The sequence below is a fragment of the Pseudopodoces humilis genome, chromosome 6 (assembly GCF_049639895.1).
Source record: "Pseudopodoces humilis isolate 2021_Gansu_Grassland_sample_001 chromosome 6, ASM4963989v1, whole genome shotgun sequence".
In the NCBI taxonomy this organism is placed as follows: Eukaryota; Metazoa; Chordata; class Aves; order Passeriformes; family Paridae; genus Pseudopodoces; species Pseudopodoces humilis.
In genome coordinates, this window is record NC_142205.1 from 27,427,886 (window position 1) to 27,451,357 (window position 23,472).

At 37.8% G+C, this 23,472-nt stretch overlaps 1 protein-coding gene across 6 annotated transcripts in view; it reads left to right on the top strand.

Moving 5' to 3' along the window:
• The window catches only part of CRACD (capping protein inhibiting regulator of actin dynamics), a 124,042-nt gene that overhangs the window by 50,186 nt on the left and 50,384 nt on the right, over positions 1–23,472 (top strand). For 3 of the 6 annotated variants that reach the window (XM_088056035.1, XM_088056032.1, XM_088056034.1), the window contains exons 2-4: positions 8,068–8,207; positions 18,019–18,097; positions 21,007–21,078. In XM_088056035.1, the coding sequence (XP_087912161.1) occupies positions 21,054–21,078 (25 nt within the window). In that variant the 5' untranslated portion in view covers positions 8,068–8,207; positions 18,019–18,097; positions 21,007–21,053. Of the gene's footprint in view, positions 1–3,167; positions 3,287–8,067; positions 8,208–18,018; positions 18,098–21,006; positions 21,079–23,472 lie in introns of those variants that run through there. The other 3 variants (XM_088056033.1, XM_088056036.1, XM_088056037.1) reach the window with 3 other exon arrangements.

Sequence of the window (23,472 nt, forward strand, 5' to 3'; positions counted from 1 at the left end):
TCTGTCAAGTGCCATAACCTTGATCTCACAGGACTTGGATCTGGTACTTGGGATCTGTGCTCCTTTTTTCAAGTAGCAGCAGCTTTACCCCCATGCAAGAGGCATTTTCCTTGTCCGACTTCATGCCAGCAGCTGCCCTTTTATCCTGGCTTTTGCTGGAAGCCTTTGCCTCCCGTGTCTTCCATGTGAATGGGCCAGGGAGCGTGTTTGGCTGGAGCAGCTGCAGTCATAGGTGAAAGGTGGGGGATCTGGGCTGAAAAGACAGAGCCCCAAAAAGCTGGACTCCTCCCAGGGCACTGTGTGTGGGACAGTGTCTGTCCCTCGGTGGGGCTGGGAGAGCTGGGTGTTACTGAAGCAGAGTTTCTGTTCGTGTGTTTGGCCCCCATCTTCCCCAGGATGGTGCTGCATGCCACAGGTTGGGCCTTGGTACTCTGTATTAACAGCTTTGCCTCATTTGTCAGCTCAGACACAATTACTGTTTTTGTGTTCCTAGAGTTAGCAAGATTTTTTTACATCTGCTAAATGCTCCGCTTCAGGCAAGCCCTGGATCAAACAAAGAGATCAGGCAGGGTTCCTACTCTTAATTATTGAACTGTGACCTCATCTGTCCTCAGAAGCTTCTGCTTTTTGCCACCCATGACCTGTTGTGGTTGAGATAAAAACACAAAGCCTGTCAAGAGGAATCTGCAATGACATCAGGATGGATACTCTTGTGTTGATTGCCCACTGATGCGTGGCACTGCAGACTAGAAGACTTTCTACCTATAAAGCATGTTGGGTTTAAGTATCTCTAGTTACCCAAAGATGAGGTCACTCGGTTCATTAATGATTTATGATTGTAGAGTGCCTTTCTTCAGAGAGCTTCCCAGGCAGCTGGCAAGTTTATATCTGCATGAGCGACTGCCTGAAACAAACTTTTAATGATTTCTCCACAGACTGAGGACCTGGTACAAGAGAATTCCCTTTTCTCTGTATTCTTGGATACACACTAGGGTTAGGCATCCTTTCTCCACAAGACATTTGCTGCCTGTGTGCTTTGTGATATGGCATTCCTCAAACAGGAGTTTCTTAAGCTTTTTTGTTTCCTTCTTCTTTTTCTTTCAAGTTAATTTGACTGAGTTTTTTTTGTTTGTCTGTCTGTTTTTTACTTTTTAAAAAAACTTTTACTATGGCAGAGCAGGATCCTATTCCACAAATAAGTTTAGAGCCCCATTTAAGTCAGCCTGTAGCACAGAATTCAATTTATATCAAATAAAGGGAGTGGAAACTGGTCATATAATATTGCAAATAATTTTTCTAGCCATGTCTGGAAATAGTGTACTTATATAGTCAAGAATGACACATAACCATAAAAAAGTGTTTTGAATTACACATTTAGTGGACAAAAAGTAACTGGAGGATTTTGCCATCATAAATTAATTCTGCAGTTTTTGGTTTTTGGTTTAGTTTTATCTTTTAAGGTACTGAAAAGAAAGAGGCAACATTTTTTTTCCCCTAAGCATTAGAGGTTATACTTAGCACAATAAACAGAGAAGGAAAATCATAGATCTTTTTAGTGAAATTAGGACATGTTAATATTTGATGGTTTTGTCTTTCAGAGTGTATTAGGAGTATTTCTAAATGAAGATGTTTGTGGTGTTTGAGAAAGAACATGATACGTTGTTTTAAAAGAGCATGATCTATTGTGCTTATTGTTTTCAAAAATAAAAAGCTATGTCTTCTTAAGGCAGTATTGCATATAAAGTGTGAGGAAAAGAAACCAAGGCACGGGGAGAGGCTGAGTTTCCATTTATTCCTTGGCAATTTACACTTATATTCTGCTAGTGTAAGTTTAACTAGCAGTGCAATAAAGTGTACTTTGACTCACACTTGTGTGAGGTGAGCCAAGCATGATCAGAGAGCAGGATGGGATGGTCTGATAGAGAAGTTCTAACACCCTACAACACCGGCAAAGCTACAGTTTTAATTTGGTTTAGTTGTTTATCAGCATCACTGAAGGTAAAACTGCAGTGTGCCCTGGCTGTGCTGCAGGACTGTGGTACATTCCTTGTTGCAAAGACCCTAAGTCAAGGAGAGTTTTCCCTTTTCCATGCCTTACCAGCAGTAATATCACGCAGGTCAAACAGTCTCATTTACCCATCTGGATGTCTCCCAGTGTCTTTGATGCAGCTTTGAAGCTGACCTGTGCAAATATAATTAACCTTCCCTGCTCCTGGCTGTGCTGGAGAGAAGAGAGGGAGCACAGAAGTGAACAGGGCACACAGGGGGTGGTCAGCCCCTCAAAATCTGCAGTTTTCATATTAAGATCTGACAGATCTTTCTGACAAGACTATTCCTACCCTGTAGTTTGGGAGATCAAAGCTTCCTTTTTACTCAGTCTTCTGCTTGCATTTGGATTTTATCTCTGTAACCTTGACTAGATAGATGACTTTTAATGATGTTAGCATGACCCAGGGAAATTATAATGTCAACAGCAATTGTTCTGCAGGTCTGTTAATTCAGTTTCATCCTATTTATTAATGTTGTTTTTGGCTTGTGATAAATAGGGTTGTACTTAAAAAAAAAATAGGAAAGTTTTCAATTATTTGTTTCCTAATTGCAGGAATTATTTTCCTGTTTTCTTTCCTTCAATTTTCACAGAACCACAGACTTTCTGAGTTTGTGAGGCACCTCTGGCAGCCTCTGGTCCAACCCACCTGACGAAGCAGGGTCAGCTAGAGCTTGTCACCCAGGACTCTGTCCCTTTGGGTTTTGAATATCTCCAAAGGATGGAGATTGCACAACCTCTCTGGGCAACCTGTGACGTTGCTTGGCCACTCTGACAGTTAAAAAGTGTTTCCTGATGTTCAGAGGGGCCTTCTGTGTTTCAGTTTCTGCCCATTGCCTCTTGTGCTGTCGCGGGATATCACTGGCAAGAGCGGGGTCTTCCTTGCATCCTTTACATCTTTCTACCTTGCTACGCTTGCATTGTTCAGACATACAGGCTTGCAGAACACTGCTGAAACTCAGCTCAGATATTTTCAGAGGTTTTTGGTCTTTTATTTTCTTCTTTATTTTTCTTTGGTTTGCAGCTCAGAACAGGATTCCTTGCAATGCGTGGCTGAAAATAACGGTGTAAGAAGATCTGGGAGAATTCTCCACTCCCACCTCTGCCACTCCTACCTCTATTGAAAACTGGGAGCAGAACATTTTTACTGCTTGTTTTCCCATCAAGCAGCTGTATGAATTAAATGGCATTTTGTGATACCCCGGAGTTCCAGGACACAATATATGTCAATCATAATAGGTATGCTAAGTTACCAAAGATGTTTTTATCTCAGAATTCATGTGCTGTTTTTTGACATATTAATTATTAATCATGATTTTTATATTTTCTGGTTTTTGCAGTTCTTTTAATTACTAGTTCTGACTATTTAGCTTGTTATTTATCTCTCATGAAAACATGTGAGTTTAATTTTGGCTGAGAAGTGAGCACACATTTTGCCCACCATGTTTGGGAGCTTTTTTCCTGCATATAAAGTAAACACATATTTTGCTACTATATTTGGAGGGATGGATAGGAAAGGTACACTTGATGGTGTCCTGGTAGTCCCTTTTGACTCCTATATATGTTTGCATTAAGAAATATGTAACTTGAAGAAATGTAGGAAAGGGCAGGCCAGATCATAACTGCTGAAATATTTTCTTTTTCCTTCAAAGAGTTTTGGTATTTGCAGTGACGAGATTCGTTCCCCTTGAACAGTTCAAACCTCTGATTTTAGGAAGGAAATAATAATGTAAGAAATAAACTTACTCTGCCATTTTAAAGCTCTGTGTGTGTGTGTTTGGGAATTGTGCTACTGCAGGAGCTGGAGATTCAAACCCAAGTTTGGCACCATGATAAAATGTTCATCTGACCTAATGTGATCTCTGGAGTTTATTTTATCAGCTTTGAGCAGCTGTGGATACTCATGATGCATTATCAAAGACAGCAGTCCAAAGTAATGGATTTGTACCATGTGTAGCACAGAACAAGCTCAGTATCTGGTACTGAGAAATTAAGGTTTTAGTGGCCACCAAAGAAGGGCATGAGTGTTCTTTTGGTTTTGGGTTTGATTTAAAGCTAAACCTTGATATCAAAAGATACTATAACTTGCTGGTAAAACAGCTTGTAGTACTAACTTCTTTCCTAAGGCTGACCATGCTGGAAGTGTTTTGCTGATTTGTACTGCTTTTCCTACTTCACAGGAGCACCTCTCCTGTGAGGACAGGCTGAGGGAGTCTGGGCTGTTAAGCCTGGAAAAGAGAAGGCTCCAGGGAGACTTTAGAGCACCTTCCAGTACCTAAAGGGGGCCTACAAGAGAGCTGGAGAGGGACTTTTCACAAAGGCATGGAGTGACAGGACAAGGGAGAATGGCTTTAAGATGAAAGAGGGGAGGTTTAGATTGGATACTAGAAAGAAAGCCTTCACTGTGAAGGTGGAGAGGCACAGAAAGAAGCTGCCCAGAGAAGCTGTGGATGCCCCATCCCTAGGGTGTTCATGTCCAGGTTGGATGGGGCTCTGAGCAACCTGGCCTAGTGGAAGGTGTACCTGCCCATGGCAGGGGGTTGGAAATCGATGATCTTTAGGTCTCCTCTGATCCAAACCATAAATCACATGGTTTTAAGATTCATAGCTTACTACTCACTGTAGCTTTTATCAGTAAGTAGTCTGGAAAAGATGTATATTTTAACTGATACATGATATCAATTATTTATATATATATTTTATTATATTTTTCAACTTATATATATATAATATAAATATGTATATTTTAACTGATTCCACATATTTTTAACTGTATACTAAATGCATTAATTTCAGTTGTTATTAAAATTAATTTGAGGATCAAAATTTAAAATGTGCTAACAGTGTTTCTAGTGCAGAATGCTCTACCATGTTCTAAAAACATTTAAGTCATAGAGGGTTCTTCTTATTCATGATATGAAACACTGAGTCAGTTTTCAGTATTTTAATGGGCAGGTATCTCTACACTCTTCTGCTTTTTTCAGGAGCTGGTCTTGATTTTCTCTGTCTGGTGATAATTTTTATTCTTTAAATCAGAAGTCTTCTTTGCATTAAGTAAAAAATATTCTGTGAGTAATGCTGATCATATTTACCTGTGATATACTGAACATATTTCCTTTTGGACTGTTACTCAGTTATCCTGGGAAGTTGAAACATATTTTTAGAAGAATGGGGACTTAATTAGCAGATAGAAAAGATATGGTGGAGTTCTTTAGTGGGCAAATATTTGGTGGCTTGCCATGCTTAATTGTCTATTAGTCTTGTGTTGTGTGGTGAAATAATGACCATGTGGACTAGGTAGGTACAAGAACAGCTATTGTCTGAGACGCTGAAAATAGACCAGTTGATCAATTTACCACTTGTAACTCTAGCTTTGCAGTAGGTATTTTCAGGGACTTGCTTTATAATGGCCTTTCTCTGTTCTAAAGTTTTGTACTATTATTATGTTTTGAGGTAAAGGATAGATTGTGAAAAGATAAAATGCACAATGGAGAGGTCTGTGTTCTGAAACAAAATCTGAGGTTACTTTTTATTTCCTCATTTCTATTCTGCTCAGAATTGCATGGGTCTGGCATCATTGCTTCTATCAGCTACTTATTATTGTGGGATATAGTAATTTTCCCTAAGTGTATGCAGAATGTGCATTTGCCTAGCTTTCTATGCTGGAAATATGTATTTCTAATTCTGCATTCAATTTTATGGCTGCATTGGAAAAGGGCAGTATAGAATAGCTTCCTGAAATAATCTTTCAGGATCCAAATATTCCAGGCTGGCCTGTCTTCAGGAATTTCCTTTTCATTGAAATATTTCCTAATCCATCTGTCTTCATGTCTTCCCCTGAAAATTAAAAGAGTGTTAGTAAATAGAAGGAAGACCCTTTCCGTTTGTTTGTTACTGCCAGGGCATCTACTCGTATGCGTCTTGATCTTAGTGGGTTACACTGACTGTGCTTTAAATTTCTTTTTCTTTCACCTTGAACAATGAAGGTCTGTTTTACACCCAGGAGTTCAAAGCACTTTGAATTCTGATTTTTGAGAACAATAAACTGATTCAGAAGTTGTCCCATTGCTCCCATGCTTCCAAACCTTACCCAGAAGAATGAGAACCGACTCTCTATAAGGGGCTGGTAGATTTGCTGGTTCCCTTGGGCTGCAGGCAAAGCGACAGACCTGAAGTCTCTCAGTTACAGCAGGCTCCTTTTTGCAGGTGCACTGAACTACTGGTTTCTGTGATGCCATAAGTGACTGAGGTGCAGAAAGGGCAGGGAAACATGTGAAAGGAGCACACTGAGAGATGTTCTCTGCTCTGCCGGTTAGCAGCATGCTGTCTGCAGGGCAGGGACACCAGAGAGGCTGTGTCAGGCATTTTGGATGCATGCAGGATTTAAAGCTATGAACTAACAGAGATCTTTGCACCTGCAGTTGATTACTGGGGGATGCTTTCTGGTGACAAAGGAAATACATTTCTCCCTGTTTTGCCAGAACCACATTGATCTGATGCAGGCCACAAACTTTCCATGCTCAGACCATCACACAAGCTATTGTCAATGCTGCATCTTGTGCCCAGAAACAAGAGGGCAGCGCTGAGTCTGCATGGGAAAATTAGATTAGAAGTTGATGTGCACATAGGAGATTTTAACATCTGAAGTTCACACTTACACTCAAGCACAAGTTCAAGACTTTCACATTTTTTCATATACATTAGGAATACTTTTATTTTCTTTTTTTTTTTAGAATTGGACTGACAAACTCAGGATGTTTTCATATTCCTTTTTCATCTCTCGTTCACACCTTCAAGATGTTCTGAATATTATGAGCAGTGCAGAGTCAACTGAGTGTTAATTTCTCATCTTAAACAGACTGCTTTGTTCAGATGCCTTTGCTAGCAAAAGTACAGTTCTAGATCATCTTTCCTGAGAGTCTGAGAGCACCCACCAACACTGAGTCCTTAAACTTCAGCAGTAATAATTTAATACTTGCAAGCAGTTCTATTTGATTACCAAGAACCAAATATACGCTTTATCGTTGTCTTGTCAAGTGGGGCATGATTTAGCCTAATTACATTGTTACAGCAAAATACTCTTATTTGTGGCTGCCTAAGGATATAAGGGTGAATGAATATAGCAAATACTATTTAATAACTGATAGAGCCTACGAATAGGATAGTTGCTACAAAATCCTTATCCAATCCTTCCAGTTATATGTAAAAGGAAGCATAAAAATCCCCAAAAAGAGTCAAAAACTTTTGAGGAAATTTTTAAATAATGCAAGGTCAAAATCACAAAATTACAGTTAAATTTTTCAAAGTAAAACTTGAAGCTAGTGAAACCAGAAGAAAAAAAAATCTGTTAAAAAAAGTAGCTGCTTTGTTCAATTTTGCAGGTTGTTTTCACCTGTTTCATTTTTTTTTGTTTTGCAGTGTATTCAAATAGATTACTTTAAGTTTTTTGCAGTAGATATGTTTTTAATTAAAAAAGGCATTTAATTATCTTTGCCAGAAAAATAGTTAAAACTTATTTCTTCTCTACTGTAGTAGAGGAAAAACCAAAGATTTTATAAGCTCACATTTTAGTTTTTAGAAGGTACCAGTTTTCCTTTCATAAAAGTAGAGTCATATACAGCACTTTTATTTCACCCAAACTACATTAAAATCAGTGGCATATTTTTCTTGAGATATAATTGATTTAGAACTGCAGGATATGACTTGAACGAAAAATAAAAATGTGTTGCCATTTCACCAGTAAGAAAGAGGAAAGTAAGATCATTTTGTATGAAAATCTAGGGAAATCCAAAGCTAATGAAAAATTTCTCAGGCTGCAATATCTTTTTTTTCTTTCTTTCTTTCTCTTTTGTTTTTTCTTTAGACTGCAGGTATTTAAAACCATTTACAAGAGATGTGTCAGGCAGGAATTGTTCAGCTTATAAGCACCCTTCAAAAGAGTGAAAACACAAAACCCCCACTCTTAGGTTTGCCTAGAAAAGTTGAACTGAACTGAAGTTTTATTTTTCACTTATACCTAGGCAGTCTGGGAGGAGAATGTTAACCACTGGTCCCTAGCAGCATATCCTGACTTCTGATCCCTTATATTAAAGAAAAACCATTTCAGAGGGAGTGCAAGACTGTGTGAAAGTAGAAAATACCACACCCCACCTTAAAAAAGGTAAGAAAGGTTTTTCTGCTGATCCTTTAACAGTGGAAGTGGTGTCTTCATTTAGCATTCATTATGTTAAAGGCAGAAGTGAAATTTTAGATAATTGAACACTGAAATGTTTATTTAATTTGCATATTCTAACTTAGATAAAAAGATTATTTTTTGTTTAAAAGGAAGAATGTAATGCATGTGTTCCTGAGCTTAAAACTATTTGTTTTGTAGCTTTTGTGTGTATTGTGGAAAAAAAATACTGTGAAAACCAGAAAATATTATCGCTCATGCCAAGCACAGAAGTTTTTCTTAGCCATGCAAAGTGGCTAATGAACATCTCCAATGCTCCATGCAACTCTCATTTTGCCAAGACATGCACAGCATGTTTGTAGAATGATGCTGCTAGGAATTAGTGCTAAGGAGTAGTTCTGCCATTTGTGCTTTTATCAGAACAGATCTGCACTATTTCCCTTTCTGCTGGGTTTTGGATTGACTGGTTATTTGTAAAATATTTACAGCTCTACTTCCTTAGATGCTTCAGTTCTAAAAAGTATTGGAAGAAGATGAAAACAGTTAAAACATGTTTTATGCTGCCTGTTTCCTCTGAAAGTGGAGTGACAGCAGTGGAGGATTTTTTCCATTCAGATTTTCTTCTCCCCACTCCTTTCATTTTTTGTTCTGGAGAGGATGTTGACATTCTGAAAGATAGTTGATAATTTCTTTCTAAAGCAGCCATTCTGTAATGTGGTTTCAGGACAAATGTGTTCATCACATTTGTGAACTCCCTACTCTACACAACATACCTATAAATTTTGATTTGGAGTCTATGTAATGTAGAAATGCTGTCTTTGCTTTTGCACAAAGAGGTATGATTCTGCTGTTTGAAGTTATTGTTGTGGTTTTAGAGAACCTGTGCTGTCTAACCCATATCACCTTGTAAATACAAAAGACTATTGGTTATCTAAAAGCCCTGACTTGTGACTGTGTTGCCAAAATGTTTGCCTGGTGTTTTATGCTGCAAGAGAATAAATCACAAGCAGACATCTTTGACAACTCTTCTGAAATGATCAGCTGAAATACATTGGCTTGCTGCTGAGAAACAAAGGTTCTGTTTTCTTGAGATAGTTGTAGTAATTTTGACATTTTTCTACCATAAAAGCCTTCTACACCTCAGCTGAGGGTACAAACATGTTTGTGACATACCTGTTTGTGAGATGGGGTCTGTTAATGTATTACAGACAGGGCATTTTCTTATTTCTTCAATTCAGAAAGGTAAAAAGTGTACCACCACCAGTGGAAAATGCTCTGTGAGTTCAGGATGATTCCTACCTGCTCTGTCTAACCTCATATTTCCATGCCATTTGTATGTGAGGATTACAGATTCTGGACTACCTTCTGCTCCCTTTGAATAGACTTAATTTTTGCAGGAATACAGCCTTTTTAAAATAGTATGTTTTATATTTTGCCCAGAAAGATACAATACCCACTGGCTTAAAATACAGGTGTTCAAAGAACAGTCTGTGAGGGTGGTCAGGTACAATATCATCTCCAGATTGACTAATACAAATTTCATAACTAAAATATGCAAGATATATGTTTCTGTATAGAACTTGCATATAATATTTCTTCCAAGAGAATTAAGGCTTTTTTTTTCTGACAGTGTACCCAGTGTTCTTTCATAACCCACCCACATATCCTGTTGTTAGAATATTCTGCTTTTTACTGCAGAAAAAGTCCAAACCTTTTTTAGAAAATAATTTGCAGTTAGTAGAGATTTTGCTTAATCCATGAGATTCTCTGTAAATTTTTTGTGAATGTAGTGCTAGTCAATTTTTGAACACATTTATTGAAGTCTATTATTTTGGCTTTTTCCTAATGCAAATAATTTTTTTTTTCTAGTTCATTCCACCATTTCACATTTTCTAAGCTAAATGGTAATGGCTTCAGACTCACATTTACTGGTGATCCAACCCAACTTCTCCAGAGACTTCAGTTTTCCTTTATGGTACTTTTCATTAAAGCTTTTTTTTTGTTTTTCATTCTTCAAAAAAGTGGAAGAACAGGAAATCATTGTTCTTTTATATTTTATTAAAGTTGGGGTTTTTTTATTTCATTTGTACCATCCAAAGTTTTTTCCTCTGCAATTTCTTGTTCTCTTGATTTTGCTTCTCCTGTTCTTTACATTTGCCCAGTTCAGGTTTCTTTCTTACAACACCTGATGACTATGGATACATTTGGTTGTGTCCTTTCAGTCTCTTCAGAGGACATAAAAAATAACAAATATTTTCTGAAATGAGTCACTGTTCAGTAACTAGCTATGCAAATTATCTATTTCCTACTTTAATGAAGCAGGGGTCCTGCCAAGAAGACAGGGAACTTGGTTTAGTCAACACTATGATGTAGCATTTTTTCATTATTCACTTTCTAGATTTTTAGACTTCTCTTGTGTTATTCTTGCTACGAATTTTAGTGGTAAGCCTCAACATGAAAAGCCCCTTAGATTTATGAAACCTCTACATATTAATGTGAACAAATTTGTTGTCTTCTCAAATTTAAAATCACAAAACCAGCCAGGAAGTCTTTCACTGTAAACAGACTCCAACTTCATGCTCTTCTGCAATTCAGCCTTTGCTTGTTTTTGTGCAGAACAGTGTCATATCCTCATTCTAGCCCAGTAAGGGAGTGACCCCACACACCTAAGAAATTTGCTTATTCAGTCCATGGTTTGTTCATCTGGTGCCTCTGGCTGTGCAGGACTGGGACCTGGGGCAGTGGAGCTCAGCTGGATAGCTTCATCCTTACACATTGTGGAGAACTCCTCTTAAAAAACTCACCTGTGCTTACCACACCTGTCCACCTTGTGGCCATCCCCTGTGTTGTACTTAGTAAGAATCAATGCCTTTGTTGCCTCCATGACCTGAAAAGAAGAACCAAGAAGATGGCCTGGGTGTCGCAGCAATCTGAAATGATGTTCACAGTTCCATGGAAAGTATTTTCTGATATGTAATTAATTAGTAAGTTCAGCACATCACACCATCTGCAGAACAGTGCAGCAGGAGCTGGAAACTGGGGTGGTTACATCCATCTGCTAATTGTTATAGGGCAATAATTACAGTAAAAATGCTCAAGATTTTGATGATCTGAAACCTATACTGTAAATATCCAATAATTGTTTCATATTCCAGATATTCCAGATTCCCCCATTTGGGGAATCTCCGGGTTGGGAGTATTTCTCTCTGTGGCCATCACGTGGGTCATTGGAGGTTACCAGCTTCTGAGTCAAGGCACTTAAACCTTCTCTTGATAAGAGCTGTGAGACCCATGCCTGATACTCACCAAGCTGGCAACCAGTAAGGTTTTGGAGGTTGAGAGATTTGGCTTTTTTTTACTGGCAGAAAAGTGGGAGGGCAGTAAGTAGATCTGTTATAATACAGAAGCTACACCTGACAATTTTGGGATCTTACAGAGAGCCTGGAGACAGCAAAAGGCTCGAACTCCTGCTGCAGATTTTTTCTCTGAAAGCTAGTACCGTCGTGCTGAAGAGCAAGGTTATAGTTGATCAACTCCTTTTGAAATAATGGTATGACAGCTCTGAATAAAACAACAATGAACACAAGAAGTTGTCATGTCACATTTCTCAAGTTCCTTTATCATCCCAATATATAACAGAACTGGTTACTTTTTGCATCTGCTCTGTTCCTCGCGGAAGCTGCCCAGTATGCAAGAACTTGTCTTGATAACTTTGCAGTAGTTTTTTCTGCTTTTACTTCCTTTGGATAAGATATGTTAAAATCAGAGGAGTATTAATATTCAGCCTCTAAAGGCCTGTATGCTTTTGAATTTTTATGCTTCATACAGAATAAGAGCTTTAGGAAAATGAATATAATATGTTCTAAAGCAGAGCTAATTCTTGTGAAGTGGTTTGATTGCAATAGTATAGCTTGATTCTAATTAAATCTGTTCCTTTCTTTTGGTCACAGAGTTATAATTGGAATTGTTTTTTCCTAATTAGATTGACTAGTTCTAAGCAAGATTTCCATGCTCACCAGAAGTATTTTGGAACAGCTTGTATCTTAAAATGGCATTGCAACTGTGAATCTTGATGACTCTCGAGTTTTTTCAATGTTTTCAGAATTTCTTCTGACAAGCCAATACTTTCACAAGGCCAGGAACCATGTTTGCAAAATTAGGATTAGTTTCTGTTTTGTTTGTTATTTTTGTGATCTTGTTGACAACAATTGAGGTTTAGTAATTCTGTAGACTACATTGTTTTAATTTCATCTATGACGAATTCTGAGAGAATATCAATGAAGAGTAGTGTAGGAGAAATTATCTGAGGGCAAAAGGTGATCTATGCTTCCTCTACTACTTTTAGAACTGGGTCATAGGATTCCCTATGGTTATACTTTTTTCATTGTTGCTCCTACGTTACATTTTGAAATTTGCATCTTATGAGTACTTAGGAACTCAGAATTAGGATTAGGAGAGGAAAAATTGACACAAATCCTGATTTGACTTTGCTAATGTGATATATGTGTTTGTGATGTTCTACCTTAGGCATCTGAGAGTGGTTAAATAATCTCAGAAAAATCAGGAAAAGACACTCACATGCTTAATTTTAATATGACTCAGTGCTTTTTTGAGCTGAAGGCTCACTATAACCCTGGGCTTCAGTGTCTGACTAGTATGGAGAGAAGTTAAGTTCTTCAGGAAATTCTAAACAGAAAAGAAACCCAAGTATTTATCAGAGCTAATTATGAAATGTCACATTAAATGCTTTTATGGCAGTGGTTTGATCTGGTCTGTGTTGAAGGACTTAAAATTCCCTGTGACCTTCTTCCACTGCATTCAAGAGTGAAACAGAGCTCATAGACTTAGGCAGCTTTAAAAAATCTTCTTGGAGATCTGTACAGTTGTGAGCTGAGAGCAGGCAGAGGTGTCTCCAAGACAAGGTCCTTCCTCAGCTCCGTTGTCTTTATCCTTAGTTCAGAAGGGGAGCTGAACTTTCCTGTCTTTGTTGGATAATTCATCCCACTGCAGGATCCTAACTGAGGTGATTGATTTTTATTGATAAAACTCAGGCTAAAACAATATCATGAAGTTCTGGTTTGTGTCTTATGTAGCTTCTATATTGCATATGTTGTTGTCTAAAAATGAGACTTCTTCCCAAAATCAAAGATTGGTTCTGTACATGAAGCAAGAACACAAAAGATATAGAACCCACAGACAAATTTCCCTAGAGAAGTTCTTCAAGGACTTTTAAACTGTTATTTTAATCTATGTTTTACAGAGAACAAATGCTGTAATTATGAATGGCTGTCATATTTTCAGATCTAGAAGATACAATGTGACTTTATAATGCTCCTTTGTAACATAGGTAGTACAATTATATTTTATTGAGCCTATTAATGTAGTTATTTATTCTCTAGTAAAATTTAGAGTATAGAAAACATGCAACTAGATAATGTAGTCTGAAGAAAATAAGCTCTTGTAAATCCTTGTGCTTCTGCAACATTCAGGTAGATAATACAGTGTTTATAATATAATACTGTTTAATACTATTAAGCTATCTAATGCAGTGTTCATGTATGGCACTATTTGTTCATTGTGTTAAATAGAAATGCTATTTATAATTAAAGTATTTATTAAGTAAACATTTAACGTTATTAGTTTCCATTAGTGTTCAGAGGAAGGAATGCAGACAGTAAGAAGAAAAACATGTCTTGTACAATGTGACTTTATTATTACAGAGTTCTGCAATTCCTTGGAGGTTTGACTTACTGGTCCTCGTCATAAAGTGCAGCTATAATTTTCATATGTTAAAGACCTCTAATGTAATGTAATGTAATGAGTGTTGTACCCTTACAATGGTGCTGCTGCATTGTTCCAAATCAGCCTAAGATGTAAGACACTTTAGTGCATGATTTAAAGATAAGGGAGAATTTACCTTGTGTTTGATTTCAAAATCTCAGTGGTGATATAAATGTGTTGTGGTATACTTCTTGTTTCAGTAACATTTGAACAACAAAAAAGAAAAGTAAAACCAAAAAACAAACCCAAACCAAAGACACTTACTAAAACACATAGCTGCAGCTGAAAGAGATACTAACCAAAATGTTCAATCTGAGGTACTGAGGTACTGATGATTCAGGTACTGTAAAAATAAACTGGGTTTTTAGTTGTAAATTAAAGAGACAGAACACATTTTCAGTTTATTTAGAGAGGAAACCTCTTCCTTCCTCATAAATTACTGCAGGGGATCTGCTTATGTCTGAATCTGCTTGTGTCTAAAATATGTAGATCTGACCAGGCTGGTCTTGCAGTTCTTTCTCACTGCAAGTGGGTCACCCTGTGTTTTACATAATCTGGAGCAGATCTGAACACTTGGGATAGCAAGACCCAGGTATTTGTATAGGAATTCTAAATTATGGGCTTTTACAGCAGGGATTGAATTAGTGTTTTCCTCCTTATTTCCCTTACTTTTTTTCTTTTCCTTCCCATTATTTCAAGCTGTAGCAATGATAAGCTTAATTCTAGTATTTGGACAAGAGAGTCCTAGAAACTGTCTCTAAGAACCAATATGGTATTCAATTTATCTTGTCTTCCTCTTTTACATGTAGAACTGTCAATTGCATTGTATTTCTGAGTACCTTGTTAAGGTGAATGTATCTGCACTTCATGTGTGTGTCCATTTGTTTAATAGACACTGTTTAGAAATGTATCCTGATACTGAATCTAAACTTTGTCTGGCAACATTTTGTTGTAGAAAACACTCAAGAGACTCCTAAACAACCCTACTCATTTACAGCCTCACTTCCAAAATTATAGTACTGAAAGACAAAGCTATCTGTCAGGATTCCATATGTAATCTTTTCTATTCCAAAACTTATTGAAATTCCTCTGCTAAGGTATAAAAACAAAGCTGCAATAAGGAAATCTCCAATGATAGAAATATTGGAAGGAATTATGGATAACTAGATCAGGAACAAAATAACTCTTTTAGATTGCAGTTCAGGAAGTTGCTTGAGTGTAAATTAAGCTGAATCCTTCAGCTGAGGTTTTGGTGTCTTAGTTTCTGAAATTGTTAGTGAAAATAATACAACTATATATTTTACTTCTGCTGAAATGATTAAATAGGCTGCCTGTCCTCATGGATACTTGGACTTTTCCAAGGGACCTGGCCTAGCAACTTTAGAGTTTACAGGCCTGATAAGACATTTTGAAAGACTGTTACATGAAAATGAAAGGCAATCCTCATCCTCACTTGGAATCCAATCCTTACTTGGAATTCATATTAAATGCATAAGGGAAATTTATGTAGCCTTTGTGATGTCTATATGAAGTTGTAAATGGAAAAGCCTACAATCCAGTCCATTGAGGGGCTGTAAGGATATACATGAATGAAGAGATACTGAACATTCTTATGAAAACCTTAATGTTGAAAAGCATAAATAATCTCCTAAGAAGACTGAAATGACTCTTAATTTGTAAAGAAATCTGACCTCTGTTGAGAACTAGTTACAGAAGCAGAAGCTAACAGTGCTTTCTCTGGCTTTAAAGATTTGTAATCTGTATCAACTAAGTAAAATCTTGATGAACGTGATTGTCCTGGATCATTCCACCAATGATATTTATTACATGAGTGCAACAGAAAACACCTGTGCTGTTCACCTTCCTTAGGAGGGATTGACTGTGTTGTAGTCAGCAGGATGTATAAACAGTAGAATTTGGGAAATAATTTTTGTTTATATTAAAATAGTTGAGTTAATTATGAAATGGGAGTGATGATTTTTAGATGCTTCCACTAAATGACAGTTTCTCCTTATGTTTTTAAGAAGCTTGGAAGAACTATGCCAATTTCTCCTTATGTTTTAAGAAACTTGGAAGAACTATGCTATGGTAGCTCATAAAAGTTAAAATACTGCTTTTCCTCATAAAAGTTTTCTTCATAAAAGTCGTCGTGCATCGTGAACTGCCAGATTTCTGCTAATTTCATGACCGTGACTTCAGAAGTCCCAAAATCCACTAGGCAGTGATTTTAATCTTTATTTAGGATTCACTTGTAACTAATATTGTTTAAATTCTCTATGCCTCCCTATTTTCCTCCCCCCTCTCTTCTGTCAGCCCTTCATCCATTTGCCTTAAAGGCCTAGGGTGGATGAGTCAGTGATTCCAATCTGTATTTGCTTAGATACCAACTCCCTTTTAGGGATAGCACTATCATGCTTTATCTCCGTAGGTAGTCATGCTTTTTGAACAATTTTGACATCTAGAACTTTCTTTTATTAGATGTAGACTGCTGCACTCCTCTCTATATTAAAAAAACCACATGGTCTCTGGGTCAGCTTTTTAAAAGAATCCAAAACCCAAACAACCCACCAACCCGTACAACAAAGATATCACCAATGGCAGATATCTTGGCTTCACAGATATCACCAGTTTGATGAACAGTCAAACTGGTTTAAGCTTGTGTGGATCCCTCACTGTCTTGTCTATTTCTTTATTGTTCATTCATCTTTGGTCATGTGGAGATGGCTCTCCTTGCCTTCCTGCCTCTCCCTGGTCCTCACCTCCTCTGCACAGCCAGGAACCCCTTAAAGCTGGTGCAGCCAGACCTTGTAGCTCTGAATTTTACCTTTTGTGACTTGACAGTTTGGAGAGAAGCTAATAGTATGTCTCTCCCTTGCTAAATAAAGTACAGACTGCAGATATCTGGAATAAGAAAGGCTGAAAAGCCAAAATACCTGATGAGAAGCAGACCTTTCATGCTGCTGCCACAGCAACACCTGAGTGCTCAAGCAGGCACAAGAGGTTTCTGAAGCACCCTAAATGCCATGATGGTTTGATGCTCTGGAGCTGCAACCACATACCCAGATTAGGGGTGTCTTGGAGGATGTGGGGAGGGAGAGAACATTTTTCACCTTTCTTAATTCTCTCTTCATCTGTCAAGCTAGGAGAAACCTGGAAGGGGAACAAATGATGGTATTGTTCTGTGTTAATTATTTTCTAATTAGCTGAAGCATTTAAAATGCTTCTGTGTCTTTAAAATGATGTGGTATTTTGTGCTGTGACTACTACCAAATGTGAATTTATTCGAGTGAACAGAATAACTGCACGTGTGTTGAGGTGTGAGGTGACCTCATTATTCCTAAATCTGTTCCTGTTTTGTAGCACTCCTTATTCAGCTCTACTCTTTCAGCTGCTCAAGTGTTTTTATTTCTGCTCTGGTTGTGTAACAGATTTTTTAAAAATGTCAGAATCACAGCAATGTGATTCTGCCAACCTGGCAGAAATTTAGCTGTTAATAGATAAGACAATAATAGAGCAATATTAAACAGGGTTTGTGGCTCCTGAATAAGATAAGAAGAAATACTTATCAGGTTTTACTTTGATGGAAGGATGTTGATTAATGCAAAACATGCTTCATTCCAACTTCGACTTCTGGTAAAGATATTTTAAAAATTATCATTTTGCCATTGCTTGCACAAAGTCAGCACTTCAGAGAACTATTGTGTTGAAAACTCTGACAAATGGTATTCCTTGTCTGCCTTCAGAAGGGTGTGTCACAGGGAGTAGGACGCACTTTTTATGTTAACATGCAAGTTTTTCCGTTTGGATCTCCAGCATTTAAGGGCCACATGAGAAACAAGATTGCAACAACGTTGCTTGAGAACTCTCTGCCACCTCCTGAGTAGTTCCTGTGGGACATGTTTCTCTAAATAATGCATCCCATCTTTTGTACCATTAACCACTCACCAGAAACTTCCAGGCTCCTGTGGTTCTTGCCTGGTTTCATTCTCTGCCACTCTCTCTTGATTTCTTTTACTAGCTTCAGTGTTCTCCGCTGACTGCGTGTAGCTTGGGAGCGCTTGAGTGCGTTGGTGATCTGTGGGGTTTTTAACAAGCAGGTAAGTTTTCTGACAAAGTGTGCTTCTTGAGTTAAAGGTTTAGTGCCTATGCCAAATCTATGCTTGCATTAATGACCTCCATATCTACAATTACATATAACAAGCTTTTATAAGCCCCACTGCCTCCATTTCCTGTTGCATTGAAAATAAATCAAGATGAAATTTGAAGTAAACTAAGCTGGCAAGAGGAGGCAAAAATTTCAGTTTGGCATCATGCATGGCATTGATACCAATTCAGTGATGTAAATTATTTAATTGCAGTCTGCATAAGACGATGCAAAGGCAAAACACAGTGTGTGCCTAAATTTTTTAGGGGTTTTACATGAACTGGGGTTGTTTGGGGAAAAACTAAGACCTTTTAAATATCTATTGTATTACACTTTTCAGCTATTAAAACCTATTTTCATGTAAGAAAATGGAAGGAAAATACTTTTTCTCTTTAAATTTTGCATTGTTTGATTATGTCACTTCACCTTTTAATCCTCTTTTATTTAATATTTTGATTTGTAACAAAAGCTTATGTTTCAATTTTCATCCCTGCATAAACAGAGAAAGGCCGCGACACTGGGAGCAGGCAGTGTGGGTGTGACCGAGATAAAGCTGATATTAGGAAGTTACAGGGAGAGTGGTTTCTGCCTCTTCATTACCAGATTGTCCACCACTTATCTTCATGTCTGTTGTCTGAGTGATGCTGCTTCTCTGCTGCTGGTACAAAAAGTCCTTTGATAACCTTGTGTGATAATTAAACACTTCTAATTGTCCTCAGCTAGGAGGCTGTTTTGTGGTCATCCATGCACCTCCAACTTTGATGCTAGATTAGGCAGTCCCTCTAAGAGAGGTACTTAACACCTGTGCTTTTCAGCATTGTAATATTCATCTCTTGGTCTCCAAGGTGAATCTTAGTCATGGGGTTTGAAGTGAAAAGGACCTGAATAGCTACAAAATGTGCTCAGGGCAGTGACCATACCTGAGGCCAGAGGGTGTTTGCTTAGGTACCTGTGTAGCCTTTCTGATGGTCCCCAGCCCTATTGTAAACTCTCACGGTCTTAATTAATCCTGGGTTGCTGGCTATTTGGAGGGATGCTAGATCCAGTGTTGTGCTGTGGGGGGAAAGCTTGAGGGGGTTGGGTGAAGTGATTTATTTGCTGAAGAGAATCTTGGTCTGGCAGCTGTTGGAGTGAAGAAAGTAGATGACCCTTATAGATGGGTCAAAAAGCCACTTATTTTGTCAGACCAGAGCAATTTAATCTTTCTATTGTCCTTATTTATTTTTTTTTAAGCTCTTTTTAATTAAAAATTAAACTGGGTGAAAGTCTTTCTCTTGATTCCTAAGAATGGATCATTAGTGAAATAAAACTGTGTCCCTAAAGAAAGAAGTTGTTGAAGTCATTATTACACATAACTTTTCATGTATCTGCTAAAACAAATCCGTATGATATACCTCAAAGGAGAAAGCAACAGGGGGATATCACTCTCAAGCTCTTTATTTTATCTTCTCTCATTTCCAGTTCAACTCCATTTGCCTGTGTTTAGGGGAATTATTCTGTAAGTCTGTATTTTCAGTGCTTAGGGAAAAAGGAACTTCTAAGCTATCTGGGATTCTTCAATATTTCTCCACATACACTGCTTTTAATTGACACAGAGAGAGATTTGAGAAATCAGATACTATTAAATGCACTGTGTACAACAGATTAATTAAAATTCCTCTCTGTTGAGGGCTTTATCTTACTTCAAGTGTCTCTGCAATTGATATGAAAATGCCAAGGACCTCTGCTGAAATTAGGTGACAACCATAAACTTTGGTTTCACATTGAGAAAGAACAATTTTTTTCTAGATCTTTATGAGAAACTTTTCAGTCTAAACACCTTTGGGATATGAAGGCTTAAGCTTAGCAACTTGTTGCTGGTCTTTGGGTAAAATCTGTAAGTCATGATTTTGAACAAACACCAAGCAAGATTCGAAAAGGCATTGCTAAAACATTCATTTCCTGTAGAGGATTTTACTGCATGATAAGCTACCTGGTTCCCAGGAGATTTGAAAATTAGATCTCCCATTTCTCTGCCAAACTACAGATCTGGGAATCTAGCTTTACTGGGTATGTTTTCCCTCAAGCCCTGGTTGCTAAGGTCTGTGGAAGACTGGCACCTCAGCAAAAGAAGCTGCTGGAGACATGGGAAGTTCTATCCAGACCACAGAGAAGTACTGCAGTAGGATTTGGCTCAGCCAGTGTTGACTGAGAACTGCATAATGAAGTCCTTTTAGGATTTATTCAAAACTTTATTACTTTCTAGGAGGAATTTGCATCATTGTTGCTTCTTTCATGATGAAAAATATAGACTGTTTATGCTTGCCTCCCTTTCATGGTATAGGATGCTTCAGGAAATACTGGTGTCTAGCATGAATTCTCTTGGAAAATGCAGCCTTCACATGTCATGGTAGTTACTGACATTAAACTGCTCTTGTAAAGATAAAAACATGGATAATATAATAACAGGATTTTTCTTACTTTTCAACAAACCACTGCTGTTATTCATAGCACCTATAAAGAGTTGCCTTGTAGTCCCAGTATACCACATTGCCTTTGTGGGAAAGGTAAGGCTATTTTTGGCTTTGTGGTTGGGGAAGACTGAGCAAAAAGCAGTTGTATAAACTAATGTACCAAATGAAAGATCAGCTGGGAAATCAATCTTGGCTGTTGCTAGTTGAAACCTCCCTTAGCATTTTCCACAGGAAAAGTGCTAAATACGAAGAGTGCTGAAATACATGCCCAGCTTAATTTGTAAAGCTGTTCCTACAAGCTTCCTATCACATTACAATATGTCCTTCAGAGTTCTCTCTAAAATCACAACAAAAATAACCAAACAAGTCCTTCTCTTTGGTGATTTCATGGCTTCTGTTTCTTCCTCAGAGAAGATCAAGTCTGAAGTTTCTCTGAATTCGTCTGAAATTGTAGGCATGATCAATTTGTTTAAGAAACCTTGTAAGTACTTGACTGATGGAGCACATGATGTCCTGTCATTCAAAAGCTCACTGTTAAGTTTTTGTGGCTTAGTCTGGAACACTTTCAGCGGGGAGCTGGCTGAGGGGGGAATGCGCTGTGCTTCTTGTTTTTGAGTAGGAGCTGCTGCTAATGTATGTGCTGCTTTTGTCCATTTCTATGGCAGGTAGAATGAACAGTGTATGTGTGAAGCACAGTCAAATTCAAACCAGAGAGGTTATTGTTAATGTTTTTGCAGGTAATTCCCTGAGGCATGACTTGGGGGTTTCTGCTCTGCTGTGGGAAACTTTACTCCTCCATTTGTGTTACGTCAGATGCTGTGCTTTACCATACCTTTTGAAATGGTCCTTTTAACTGATGAAAATTTAGAAATTATGGATTTAAATTTTTAAGTAAATAGAAAAATACATGCTTTTTTAGGGTCATCTGGATTATTTTTCAAAGTTGTCAAAAAGTTGGTTATTTTAAAGCTTACTACTGTTGTTTTAATTTTGATAGGTTTTCCTATGCCAGTTCTCAAATATCTTTCAGTTGCTCTGGTATTGACTTAATATAATTTCATTTATATTTTTTGCATTGGATCTGCAGGGATTCTTTGACAATTTCTTCTTCAGAATTTATTTGTGTTAAACGTGAATGGACTGAAGCAGTGTTAAGTTCGTACCTACATGTAAATAGCAAGCATGCTCTCAAGCAATGGTGTTGGATTCATGTAGTGGTGTCCTGTTCGCCTCTTTGTTTGGGCAGGGCTGGGGAGGGGGGAATTTGGGGATGAGGGGCCATCCAAAGTGTTTAAAATAAACAAGATTTGCTTTTACTGTGAGATGATGGTTAACACTGTAATATGACTAAAACTTTAGTCTGTTTTCAGATTTCCCCATTATATGTCTATCCCAGTTCAGAAGTGAATGGTGCCTCTGTTTCCACTGGATTGCATGATGTTCTACATGAGCTTCTGGTACTGAAAAGGCATTAAGAGGGGAAAAGACTCACCTGATCACCAAGTGTCCTTCAGAGCAAGGCATGAAGCCCCCCTGTCACTGACAGTCAAGGTCGAATGTTCTCCCAGGGAAAGAAAGGAGAGAGAAAAGAATGCAAAAAAAAGCCTTTGCTTCTCAACAAGTTATTTAATCAGCTCCAATTACAGATTTAAATGATGGAAGTAGTAAGACTTACTTTGCATGTACTATTGAGGAATTCATGTAGGAAGAAGAGACACAAGCATTTGAAATACCTGGCTAGCTCTCTGTTGTCATCTGTTAATAATTCACATGGCTCTTTCACTTCTGTTTTGTTGAGAAAAAGAGAGTAGGCTTGACACAAAGAAGCTCTTAGCTTCCTTTGTAAAGGAGTGGGAGTACAGCATGTCCATTCAGTACAAAGAAAAGAATTTACTTTTGTGAAGTTTTCAGACTTTTTTAGTTTTCTTTTTGTAGGCAGTGTCACCAGTGGACTGTGGGAAAGAAACTCTGTTTCTCATGTGACTTTTACACTTGTGTTAGCTACTATTAGTTAAGCCATAACTGAGCTGAAAATTCCAGGCCCAGACTTTCCCAGAATTTGGTGCCTGCTTTTATAGGGAATCATTTGCTCTACAGTTACCACCGAATAAAATGGTGCATTGCTGTCTTGCCTTACAGTGGGTTTGTGGTGGATCTCTGTATAGTACTACCACAGAGGCTTAAAAAGCCCTGGCAGACAGTTGTAGGGGATGAGTCTGATTCAATGTCATTGTGACACTTCTCTGAAAGTTGCTGTTCTAGGAAACCTTTGCCTGTAATCACTGCCTTGTGTAATTGAAAAAGGATTAGTTAAATTACATATGGTTTCTCTGAGGGTACTTGTGTTTCATGGATGGGATTAAAAGCAGAAAGATAGAGAATATCTACAGTTTGCCATGATCAATATTTACAGTTCAGCCTTGAAGCTGAGGTGAATGATGACATTTCTGCATGCTTTTTGGTGGTCCTGTTCACAGAACCTGCTTCCCTGCTAGGGCTTTATTTTGTCTTTGCTTTAAGTCCCTTTTCTATCCTAGTACGTGCAATGATTTCTGAACTCCCTCCTGCTCAACAAACTAACCCTGGGTAAAGAGTAAGTTTTGAAACTATTATGCAATTAAAATCTTGTTGGTAGTATCTTACAACAATGGGATGTTTGTTTGTTTCTGTTTCTCTAAGAAGGATACATTTCACAAAGAGGTGAGTATGACTTACCTTACTCCTGCATAAGTATTAGCAGAAATCTAAAAGATGAGAATGTGAACACAGCTGATTTGTATATCCAAAAGCTCTCTACTTAGGATAATAATGCTTTCTATAGATGGAACGTGAAGTTTTAATAGATCATGGGTGGAGACAGACACTAATTGTCTCA